This window comes from Mytilus trossulus, chromosome 14 (assembly GCF_036588685.1).
Source record: "Mytilus trossulus isolate FHL-02 chromosome 14, PNRI_Mtr1.1.1.hap1, whole genome shotgun sequence".
NCBI classification, from domain to species: domain Eukaryota; kingdom Metazoa; phylum Mollusca; class Bivalvia; order Mytilida; family Mytilidae; genus Mytilus; species Mytilus trossulus.
In genome coordinates, this window is record NC_086386.1 from 79,562,776 (window position 1) to 79,574,883 (window position 12,108).

The 12,108-nt window shown below is 32.2% G+C and overlaps 2 protein-coding genes across 2 annotated transcripts; both read right to left on the reverse strand.

The window, feature by feature from the left end:
• Positions 1 to 487: 487 nt before the first annotated feature.
• LOC134698114 (uncharacterized) lies at positions 488 to 11,333 on the reverse strand. Its single transcript, XM_063560404.1, has 3 exons — positions 10,367 to 11,333; positions 9,242 to 10,294; positions 488 to 2,680 (listed from the first exon to the last, which is right to left on the reverse strand). The coding sequence occupies exons 1-3, from the start codon at positions 11,325 to 11,327 to the stop codon at positions 573 to 575; spliced, it is 4,122 nt and encodes a 1,373-aa protein (XP_063416474.1). The 5' UTR covers positions 11,328 to 11,333; the 3' UTR covers positions 488 to 572.
• On the reverse strand, positions 9,207 to 10,387 carry LOC134695921 (toll-like receptor 7). Its single transcript, XM_063557409.1, has one exon. The coding sequence runs from the start codon at positions 10,278 to 10,280 to the stop codon at positions 9,219 to 9,221; it is 1,062 nt and encodes a 353-aa protein (XP_063413479.1). The 5' UTR covers positions 10,281 to 10,387; the 3' UTR covers positions 9,207 to 9,218.
• Positions 11,334 to 12,108: the final 775 nt, after the last annotated feature.

Sequence of the window (12,108 nt, forward strand, 5' to 3'; positions counted from 1 at the left end):
TTGGTATTCTTTCTAACATCAATTTAGAAATTTGATATCCTTGTTATTTATGACCAATTCGTATTTCACGTAGTTTTAACTATTGTTTATTATGTCATAATAATTAGTCACGAACTGATTAAATATTTCATTCAAGATCAAGATGACTACCTTGGTCCTATTGTCACTTCACAATGAAAGGATTTAAGACGTTCCGTGCAAATCTAACCTGCTAAATTGATAAACAAGTAGAAGAAAAGTATAAAAAAAGAACACACAATCAAGGCTAAAAAAGAGAAACAACGAACGACAAACAAGAAAACTTCAAAAAGTACCTATTGAGCAAAACGAATGTCACTGTACACTGGGGGTTAACTCATGAGCTGTATATCCGGAAGGGTAAGCAGTTCCTACACCCATTCTTATATTTATTGAATCTCCAATTATAATAAAGAAACGTAAATCTTTAATAGAGACAATTATCTTTTAATGAATTTTTTAAATGCAGTGTAACATGTCTAGGTAATTGTTAGTCTTGATACAGGTGAGAGCTTTTCTACAACTGGGGTAAACTGACAGTGTCGTGTATCTTGTCACATTGCAACTGGTGGATCGCCAAGAGGCTTTTTGATACTCTCAAAGACAGCTTTCCAAAATAAGTCCTCCCCTACTCCACCTTTATAGGTGAGGTATGGAGTTGTCTTGATCAAAGTTTTAACAGGACACGTCATATGATTAGAATTTATAGTTTTCAACATGATGAGTAAAAATACATCTTTTCCTTGTTGACGCCTACGTTCCTGCAAAAACTCTACTTCCCACTGACACCACTCGCTTTTAGCAAAATCATTACTCATAATTACAATAATTTTCCAGCATTTTTGTAAGTAAGTGTCTATGTTTTCTGTTATTGATGCGCCAATATCGAAGTCTCGATGATGAACACACAGCTTGAGACCATCATCTTCGAGTTTTCTCAGGAAAATATTATGAACCCATTCTCTATCAGCGTCACAGTAAACTACAAATGCATGATATTCGTAATCTTCGCTACTATTTAGACGAATATATCCCCGTCGTTTTAGTCTGTGTATTCTAAACAGATAGAAATAATTTCGGATATTTGCGTGGCATCTGTATGCCCCAACTATAAGAGTAATTATTATAAAGCCAAATGATGACAAAATAATGGCCGTTGTATATAGTTGATTCCAAGGTGTGCATATGACGTTGGTTGGGTTATATCTTATCAAATATTTCCCATGCATATTCTCCGGTGAAATGCATTTGTACCTGTGTGGAAAGTTAAGCAAAATTGGTCGGTTTTTATCTTTATTTCTTAACCAATCACGAAACCACATCAGGTCACATGTACACGAGAAATGATTGTTTGAGAGGTCGAGAGATTTCAGTCTCATTAACAGTTCATTCGGAAAAGACGAAGAGTTAATCAACTGAATATAATTCCCTTGGAGACTTAGGCTTTGTAAATGTGTCATGTTTTCAAATGTTCCTTTTTGCCAATTACGCAAGTTATTCCCTTGAAGAATCAAGCGTTGAAGTGATGACATTGAGTGAAAAACGTTAGTTGGTAATTTTTGCAGATATGTTGCAGCGAGATTCAGTGAAGTAAGGTTTTTTAAATGACTAAACATTTGACGTAACACAGGTTCGTTATCTGATGGTAAAAAGTTATTCCTCAAATCTAACTCTGTTAACTTAGGAACATTTTTAAATATATAATTTGGATGAAATCGTTGATCTTCATCAAAATGAAATCCGTTATATCCAAATCTAAGCCTTTGCAACGATAAACTTTTAAAAGCATTTCGCTCAATTTTTTTCAATTTGTTGTATTGCACATGTAATTCGGTCAGCTGAGGTATACTGCTAAACGTATCGTTCAACAACACAGTCAATCTATTACCACTCAGCTGGAGGGTTTTAAGTGACGGCAAACATTTGAACATGGTCGGTGTTAGTTCAGAAAGAGCGTTGTCGTTTATGCGTAGTAATTGAAGTTTTTGCAGTAGACTTGTCCCGTCAATGCTGTTACAAAAACTCGAAAGACGAACAATATCGTTTCCATCAACAATCATGTCTTTCACAGTAATATAGTGTGTCACATTAAGAGTGATGAGTTTATTTGTTGTGAGATCAAGTCGATTCAAGTTCGTAAGATTTGCGACTTCGGCAAAAGTAAATTCTAGGAGTTTATTCTTGGAAAGATGAATTTTCCTTATATTTTTAAAAGCCTTTGCATCGAATATGCCAGAAGGAATATAAGTCCAACCATTTTCCATTAAGCCAATGTATTCCAGAGAAGCTATTAATTTACTTAATGCCTTTTTGACATCAGGAATATTCAATTCCTTCTCACCTGATAAAATGAGACTTTTCAAAACTGGCAAACCAGAAAACGCGTCCTCATCTAGAATTCGAATTGCATTCGAGGTAAGCGTTAGAGATGTTATGTCGTTTTTCGTTAAATTTGACATAAATTCCCTGTTGATAATGTGAAATTTGTTGTTGGTTAAAGAGATAGATTTCACATATTCTGGAAATCTTGGTATGTATGTGAGCTTAGAACAAAAAGCTGATCTTGTTTTTACATCACATCTACATTTTAGGTCACAAGATGAACAGCCGTAATAAATACACATGAAAACAAACAGGATATATGTTTTTTGATTAGGCATTTCTGTAATTGTGAAGATAAAAACATACTCATTACTTTAACTAGTATAAAGTACACGTACGGAAATTATTTATTACTGTTCTATCATTCACCAGGAAAGACTGCGAATCTCAACTGTCAATTGAGGGTATATAAGCTATCAAAATCATGTTCACCTAGTAGTATTAGACACAAATTCTACTACTTCATTTAAAAAATACTAAACGTATATTCAGTATATAAATTCCACAGGAAACAACGAACAATGCTTGGACACGTTATCTTTTATCTGCAAAATAGAAGCCTTTCAATTATCTACAAGGTCGATCTATTATACTACTGTATAGAACCAAATATAAACATATGAAGTCCCACTGTGCTGTTTCTTTTTTAAGTCTTTTGTTGTGCATGTATATATATTAAAGAGTATGGTTGTATAGTCAAATGCAATATTAAAATCAAATGCATTATATCGAAATTATCTGTCCTCAGAAGCTAATTCATAAAATATATAACACATACGATCTTTGCATTCTTCCTTTGATATAGATATATCCGATGTTGGGAGAATATTTAGTATGTTTTCTGTATTATGGATGAATACCTCACACTAGATTCAATATACAGATCTAGAAATGTATGCACCGTAGTCGCCCTGAAAGTGCTCAAATTGACAGTAACAGACAACTCAACATGTTCTATAACAACATTCATAAAAAGGTCGAAAATTTGTAAGGACTCCCGAGATGAATTCATGAAAATTGATTATTGGCCAACCCAATGTTTTGATTGGAGCGTCACTTCTTCATGGTTTTTTCTATAATAGCTTTTATCTTTTTCTATACCTGGTAGTAGAAAATACCACATATTTTTAAACATTCAAAGTTTGTAAACAGTTAATTTATTATCATGACCATATCAATAATAGTGACAACTTGGCTGGTAATGCCTCCGAAATACCCTCCACCAGCAGTTAAGTATACACCAGTATTCGTGAATAAACTAATATTTTATAGTGTGTCTTTCTATGTTGTGATGTGATACTATTGTCTCAGAAAAGGGAGAAGGTGTGGTACAATCAAAGTGTTTAATCCCGCTGCAATTGTTTGCACCTGTCATGAGTCAGGAATCTGATGTACAATGGATCCGTGTGGAAGACCGAAGCTTGACCGTTACTTTTATAAATTGTTACTTGGATGGAGAGTTGTCTCATTGACACATCTTCCTATATCTATCATCATAAATACCTAGATTAAAATGTTGAATGGCAGACTTGGCATATTACACCAAGACTGCAATACTTTATATAAATATCTTATTATAAGAATTACACAAAAGAATTAAAATATTATGAAGTCACATTTTAGTCTGAAATAAGTTTTAGTATTGACGGCATGTTTATATTATTTTACTTACTGCGACCTTGCTTGTATACATATCAACTTCTACAGATGTATCAAAATAACTTCCTTACTGATTTTGATATATGCTAAAGGCAATAGGTTATCCTATATTGATAAAGATCGTTCACTTCACAATTTGTAGAGGAAATAGGAGATATTGTCAAGTAAAAATAAATGTTTTTTCAAAAGGTTCAAGGTGTTTTAAATATGAAAATTTAACCTACTTTGTTTGTTCGTTTTATACCATGTCAGTTATAAATAGGAACATTTGAATAGGTAAATATTAACACACAATAACGTTGCGTTATACTGAGAGGAAATCTTCATGGGTTTTTAATGGTTATAAAACGAACACTTTTCTGTTTTAGAAAAGGAATCGTAAATTTTTAGTTAATTGAAAAGTAACAAACGTTTCATCTGTACAAAATAGCAGTTCTACATAAAGCTTAAAGTAAATACAAACACATTTAAAAATATCCTAATTGTCATAATAATTTGACGAGTTCTTTTAATTTTTGTAAGTCTTTTATAATTTCCTTTACTAACAGCTTTAATCATTGTATGGTGGTCAATACGAGCTTCATTGAGATATTTTCCTTTTCTATTCATTTAGTTTGCTGAGACAGTAACCGATGCGATAAAAGCTATCATACACGTACAGTTTAAAAAGAAAAAAATCCACTATTCTGAGATAAAAAATCTAATTTAAAACATGAAAGTATTTGTTTGATATGAACCCCGATGCATCTTGCTACATTTAAATCTATATTGAAATTTAATGTTGATACCTTTTTAATGCTAGCTTATTTTGAACTTTTACTCAGTGCGTTCTACGTTGTATTACGGGTTCGTTATATAAAAAAAAATTAACAGTTTAACATTAGATGGACATGTTATCCGATACTTATAAAACATAACATACATGTAAGTTAAACCTATTCTGTAAATTTAGAAATTATTATTGCGATGTTTTTATTAATGTGAATAATGCGACGGGGTAAGCTTCCAGTATCCAGATTGTCATTATATCACATTAATTCATCTTGCATCATTGTTTATTTCTCAAAAATCGCAAATATATATTTATACACACAATAATCTGAATTAACAGTCCACAGGTCACGATTGGATTTGTAGTTGTCTCAACTTACTCAATTCATGATTTCTCTGTCAAATATGCTGATGCCGGCGAGGTCGTCTGATCTTTAATGTTCCAAATTATGACAATTTGGGTAGATTCCGCTATCACAGGCCCAATAGTAAGCACTTTTTGTGTTGACATGAATTATCAATGATATAGTTTTGTTTATAAATTAACTGTTTACAAAATTTGGGATTTTTTTTTAAATGCTAAGGCTTTTCTACCTCAGGCATAGATTACCTTAGCTGTATTTGGCAAATGTTAGGAATTTTGGTCGTCAACGCTCTTCAACTTCGTACTTTATTTGTCCTTTTTATTTTTTTTGGATTCGAGAGTCACTGATGAGTCTTTAGAAGACGAAACGCGCGTCTGTCGTATGTACAGAATTTAGTCCTGGTATCTATGCTGAGTTTATTTGACTGTCGGTGCATTTGCCTGGTGGATCATGTATGCATAGCCAGAGACATTAACATAAACGTCGCACCCGGTCTTCTACTTAGGATCTGCGTTTTTCGATCTTTGTAATATGTTCTTTCGTAATCGGTTGAGTATATTTGAATAGCAGTTAAATATTGCTTCCTTCATTAATCCGCCAGTGTGTCAATATTTTGAGCCAATTATTTTGTACTCTAAATTGGGAGAGAAAAAAACTCACCGTCACCTCTAAATGTTAATTTATGTGTCATGTGAAGAGTTGTCTAGGTAATTATACCTCATACTTATGTTTGTACATTATAAATGTAGTGCACGTTTTAAAACTCTTAATTAGTTGATTTTTAAAATCTTGAAATACTTAGGCACATATTTTTGTTGACCATTACATCAGCTGAATTACTGAGGAAAACAATTAATTTTACATTTTTTTTTGTATGAACTTTTTTAAATTAATAAAACGTGAACGAAATGGTGACTAAGATTCCATCGTATATCTGATACTTGTATCACATCTTATATATAGCTAAATACAATAGTAAAATATATTTGTAAATGTGTGTATTAGGATGTTCATTAACCTTTTGACAGAAATATACTATCGTCTCACTTATTTGATCATCTAGAAAAGTTTAATTTCAATAGATTATTTCGTGCTGATAAAATGATATTTACACAAATCATCAGCTGCTTTCAGCTTGTAAAACTCAAATATATCAATCTCATCTTTGATGAAATAGACACCAAATCTATATCTACAACTTCCCTATTGGTATTTACATTCTAACTTGAATAGTGATAGTGAAGTGTGACCTTGTATCTTAAACTTTAACCAGCTGGTCTTTGTTTTTGCCTTTAAAATAATTTGAAATAACATGCTGTCTTTATCATGTTTATAAAAAAAAAATCTTGTAAAAAGGCAGTCTCATTGGCACTCACACCACATCTTCCTATATCTATTTCTTGAAGAACATGGTGTGTTTGTTTTATAGCTAGCTTAAATGCTTAACCTGCTATCTACTTTAAACATGAATGGCGGTTGTAAATGTCAATGCACGTGTGATTATCAAGCCAATGTACATTTCTCAAGCAAACAAAAAGAAAATTATTAAACTAAATACATTTACTAACGGTTTATATGAGTTTGATTGTTAATGTATGTTCTACATGTCTACATATAGATGGCTATACATTTACACTATTTCACTTTTTAATACTTTACTATTAACATGATCAAGTCGCGATTCCGAAGTTTATGAGATGATTTAGTTGCGATCTGAAATAAAACCAAATCCTTTAGGAAGGTCTAATAAAAGGAGGGTCTGATCCCAGATCCCACTTACTGTTTTTTTTTTTAGATTCCCGTATTCCGTTTACACTATGTACGTAAGCAGTTCTCATTTTTTTGTAATCTCCCGTGTCCCGCTAGACTTCATTTCCCTTTTTCAGGGCACAATAATTTGACTTTCACGTGTGACGCTTACAAAAAAATCGGCATCCCGCGTCACGCTTAGACCACACTGAGACCCACTTTATGTAGATCATTCTTTTTCATTTTACTTCAAAGCTTCAAGTACCAGCGAGAAATTGGGTAACACTATTGAATTCTGCTTTATCCATTTAAAATTTACTATTCTTATTCTTAAAAGAGTACCTTTAAACATTTGAAAAAATGAAGTGAACCAGACAAACATTCTGCTTTTACAAATATCATACCAAGATTTGATGCCCTCAAGCCAGCTTATTTAGCATTTTAGCTTATTTTTCATTTATATTTTGTATCAATTCAATTCAATTCAAATATTTATTGTCATATAAACTCTGAACAATAAGTTTGTAACAAATAACATAAATATACACCAAATACATTTAACAAACAAAACCATGAAAACAAAAAAAGCAAAAAAGGCAAAACAATCTATCTATATGATATATTAATATATTTTATAAATAAATCAAGAGTCCCCTGTCATCAGTTCTAATGCCTGTTTGAATAGGACCCTAAGCTTTCTTGCCAGGACATAAACTCTGGTATATGTTTAATTACATTTCCTATAAAGTTATCTCTTAGTTTAGCAATTTTTTGGCAGTATAATATAAAATGGGATTCATCCTCCATTGTATTACAGGAAATGCATAGTCTTTTTTCTCTAGGTATTTTTAAATGTCTTCCTTTTTCTATAATCAATTTATGATCGCCAATTCTCATTTTTGTTATGTTACTTCTATTTTCAAAAGATTTACAGTTTGAGTAGTTTTCCATTTCTAAATTGTGCTTTAAACTTTTATATAAATACAATTTACTTTTTGATCTATTTTTCCAAATTTTTAAATGAAATGACAATGGGGTTATTAAAATTATTAAACACTTCTAAATCCCTCCCTTAACACAGAAGATTGGATCGGTATAAAATGGTTTGCGTTACATCCTACAAATGCCAGCATACGATTTTCAATATGCATTGTCTCCATTGCATATATTCTATACATACAGATATTCAAATGAAATAGTCGGATCGCAAATATTTTAAACGTATTTTATTCTTGGTGTAGAATGTTTCAAAGCAGTACAAAAAAAAATTAGTTTGGTTTTGAAAAATACTTATAGCATATACATTAGAGACACTTGATATGTATTTTAGAATAGTTACCGTTAGTTGTTTTGTCAGCTTGTAGCGTGTACAATAGTCTTTCTAGTATGTGTATGCCTTTCAACTTCAGGTTTCCTTTTACCGTAAAACATGCGTTTCTTTTAATCTTCTCGATAACATAACAAAAACAAAGAATGTCGAAAATTTATCTGTTAACAGGGAACAAAACGTTCCCTTATCACACAGATTATAATTTCATATGAATATATTATACGAATTGAAATGATTTCGTTTCAATGTGATCCAACGAAATTGTGTCTTTCTGTTTGTCTACGGGGATAAAGGACTTCCTCAATAATTTACAAAAAACTCTTAATTAAAAATATTCGCTTTGTCACATTTAATTCATTTTGAAACATTCAAACAACTTAAAACGAATACTGTTTATATTTCGAACACTTATCTGATGAGATTTATTACCATGACAAAAAAAGATTTAATAAGTCGTACAAGTTTGTTATCGCTTGAAATCAAATTGAGTTATTCAAATTCAATATAATAATTAACAAGCATTTTGACATCATGACCTAGCGATATCTATAAATCCCTCGGTATAAAACGTTTAATCATCTTACTTCAGCATTAGAATATTACCCCCATTATTTCAACAGATCGGACAGAGCTAATGTTTTAACTTTAATAACCCTGGACAGTCGATTAGAAGATGTGTGTGACATGGATGATTGCTGTTATAATTATTGTTGAATTAAAATCACCTATCGGTGGCACCAAAACGTATATACAAATGAAATGAAAGTATGATACGGAACTAATAACTGGTCACTTCATTGATGAATTTATCCTGAAACTCCTGTCTATAGTTGAACTAGTTTTTAATAAGCGAACTTCTTAAACCCCGTCCAGTCAAGTGAAATAAATCAGGTCATAACAACAATGTAAAAAAACGAAAATTTTACTAAAGAGTACATAGTCTGTCAAACTGCAACGGGTGGATTGCCCAGAGGTTTCTGTATGCCTTCAATTACAGCTTTCCAAAATAAATCCTCTCCTACTCCAGTTTGATGTGTAACATATGGAGTTGTTTTCAGCAATGTCCTAATTGGACATATCATGTGCTTTGAATTAATGGTTTTCAGCATAATTGGTAGAAATGCGTTTCTTCCTTGCCTGCGTCTGCGGTCTTGTGAAAATTCTAGCTCCCATTGACACCATTCACTCTTTGCAAATTCATTGCTCATAATAACTATAATTTTCCAACATTTCTTTAGATAAGTATCTACGTTTTCAGTTTTTGAGACCCCAACATCAAAGTCTCGGAAATGTATACACAGCTTGAAACCTTCGTTTTCAAGTTTAGGCAAGAAAATATTATGGACCCATTTCCTGTCTGCGTCACAGTATACTACAAATGCATGGTACTCGTAATCCTCGCTACTATTTAATCTTATATAGCCTTTGCGTTTAAGTGTGTTCAGTCGGAACAGGTAGCAGTAGTTTCTGATATTGGAATGACATTTGTATGCGGTTAGTAATAGAACAAGAACCAACACTGTAAATGATGCTAACGTTATCACTACTGTGAATAACGGGTTCCAGGGCGTACAACTCTCTTTCGTTGGATTATAATCTTTTAAGAGTACTCTATGCATTTTTTCTGGATAAATGCATTTATATTCACGTGGAAAGTTGGTCAGTTTTGGTAAACTAAGATTTTTGTGTCTGATCCAATCTCGAAACCACATAAGATTGCATGTACAGGCAAAATGATTTTTTGATAGATCAAGTGTTTCAAGTCTGTTTAACATTTCATCTGGGAACGATGATTCGTTGATAAGGCTGATATAATTACCTTGAAGATTCAAGTACCGCAAGTTTTTCATCGGCTCAAATAGCCTGTCATTCCACGAGGACAAAGAGTTGCCTTGTAGAGTCAGCCATTTTAGTGATCGCAGTGATTGAAAAGCTTTAGGTGGTATCCATGTTAGACGAGTAGAGTCCAGATTCAAATTGGTAAGATTTGTTAGAGGACTAAACATTCTATGTAATATGTCTGATACAGTTAAAAAGTTGTTTGTTAAATCAAGGTATTTCAGCTTAGGAGTATGTAAAAAGATATTGTCTTAATCGACTCCTCTTAATCGATGAAAGTGAAAATTGTTGAAACCAATATTCAGCCTGTGTAGGGATAGACTTTGAAAAGCTTTTCCGTATATTTTTGTTAACTTATTTTTTTCAATAGATAAATTTTTCAATTGAGGCATTGTGTCAAAAGCCGAAGGCAACAAAACATTTAATCTATTTCCATTGAGTTGAAGGATTTCAAGAGATGGCAAACATCTGAACGTTTTGGGATCTATCTTAGATAGTGCATTTTCGTTTAAAAAGATTGATCTAAGTCTTGGAACATTACTTGTATCGCTATTGTTAACGCAAAACCTTGGAAGTCGCACAATATCGTTATTATTCAGAATTAATTTACGTATATTCACAATCGTTGGTATAATAAATGTAATAAGTTTATTTTGGGACAGATCTAGTGTCTCCAAGTTTTTGAGATTCGCTATTCCTTTCATGGAAAAATTCGAAAAACTATTTCTCCCAAGATGTATTTCGGTAATGTTTGTTAAAGCTGAAGAAGATACAACAAAATCTGGAACAAATGACCAACCATTGTCTTCTAGACGAATTTTCGCAAATGTTGTCCCACGTCCACTAAATGCTTTTTTGAAATATGTGATATTTAATCGTTTTTCTTTTGAAATTTCTAAAGAGCGTAAACACTTTAAGTCGACGAACGCTTCGTCATCAATATGACGAACTGAGTTTGAAACCAGAGATAAGGATTGTATATAGTATCGTGTTATATTTGAAAACAAACGTCTTGTCAGAGTATACAATTTGTTGTTTTGTAAATGAATGGATTTGACATACTTCGGAAATGTTGGTATATATGAACGCCTCGAACATTTTGCTAATTTACTAGATCTGTAACATGTGCATACCTGGTTAGGGCATTGTTTACACATAAAACACTCGATACATATGAAAATAACCATTACTGATATTGTTGATCTTCCCATCATCTCATTGGTTAATATCTGCAAGTAGAACACAAATCAGAAAACAAAGTTTTGTATATTGCTTTGTACGGAAAATACACACTTCAAAAAGAGAAACATTTACTTAGATATCATAGTTTGCTATACTAATATAAAAAAAAAAGAAGATGTGGTATGATTGCCAATGAGACAACTATCCACAAAAAAACCCAAAATGACACAGACATTACCAACTATAGGTTACCGTACGGCCTTCAACAATCAGCAAAGCCCATACCGCATAGTCAGCTATAAAAGGCCCCGATAAGACGATGTAAAACAATTCAAACGAGAAAGCTAACGGCCTTAAAACTTTCAAAAAATAAAGGAGCGAGTAATCAAGCACTTTTCTTTGAAGTATTAGTTAAAAAACGTTTACAAATGCTCTATAGTAAAATGATAATTCACTAGATATGAATCAGCAATGTATTGGACATGACTAGCACGACACTTGTCGCTAGTGGAGTATTATGAACTGATTTGAAAGCTTGTTTGTCTCTTCGTCCTTTTTTTGTAATGGCGAAGCCAATTTTTCCGGACTTTAAATACCAAAGATATAAATGGCCTTCGCAGTATTAACTAAACTTTTCGTAATTTATAGTTTTCAATTTTTTTTTTTTTTTTAACTAGTGATAATTTCCAGTCAAAACGATATTTTGGCAGATAAACGATTTTTTTAAAGCATTATTTAGCGAATATGACGGCTACATTAACAGGATATATTTTAAAATCTTAAGACTAATCACATCGTGCCCTGCTTTTTGAT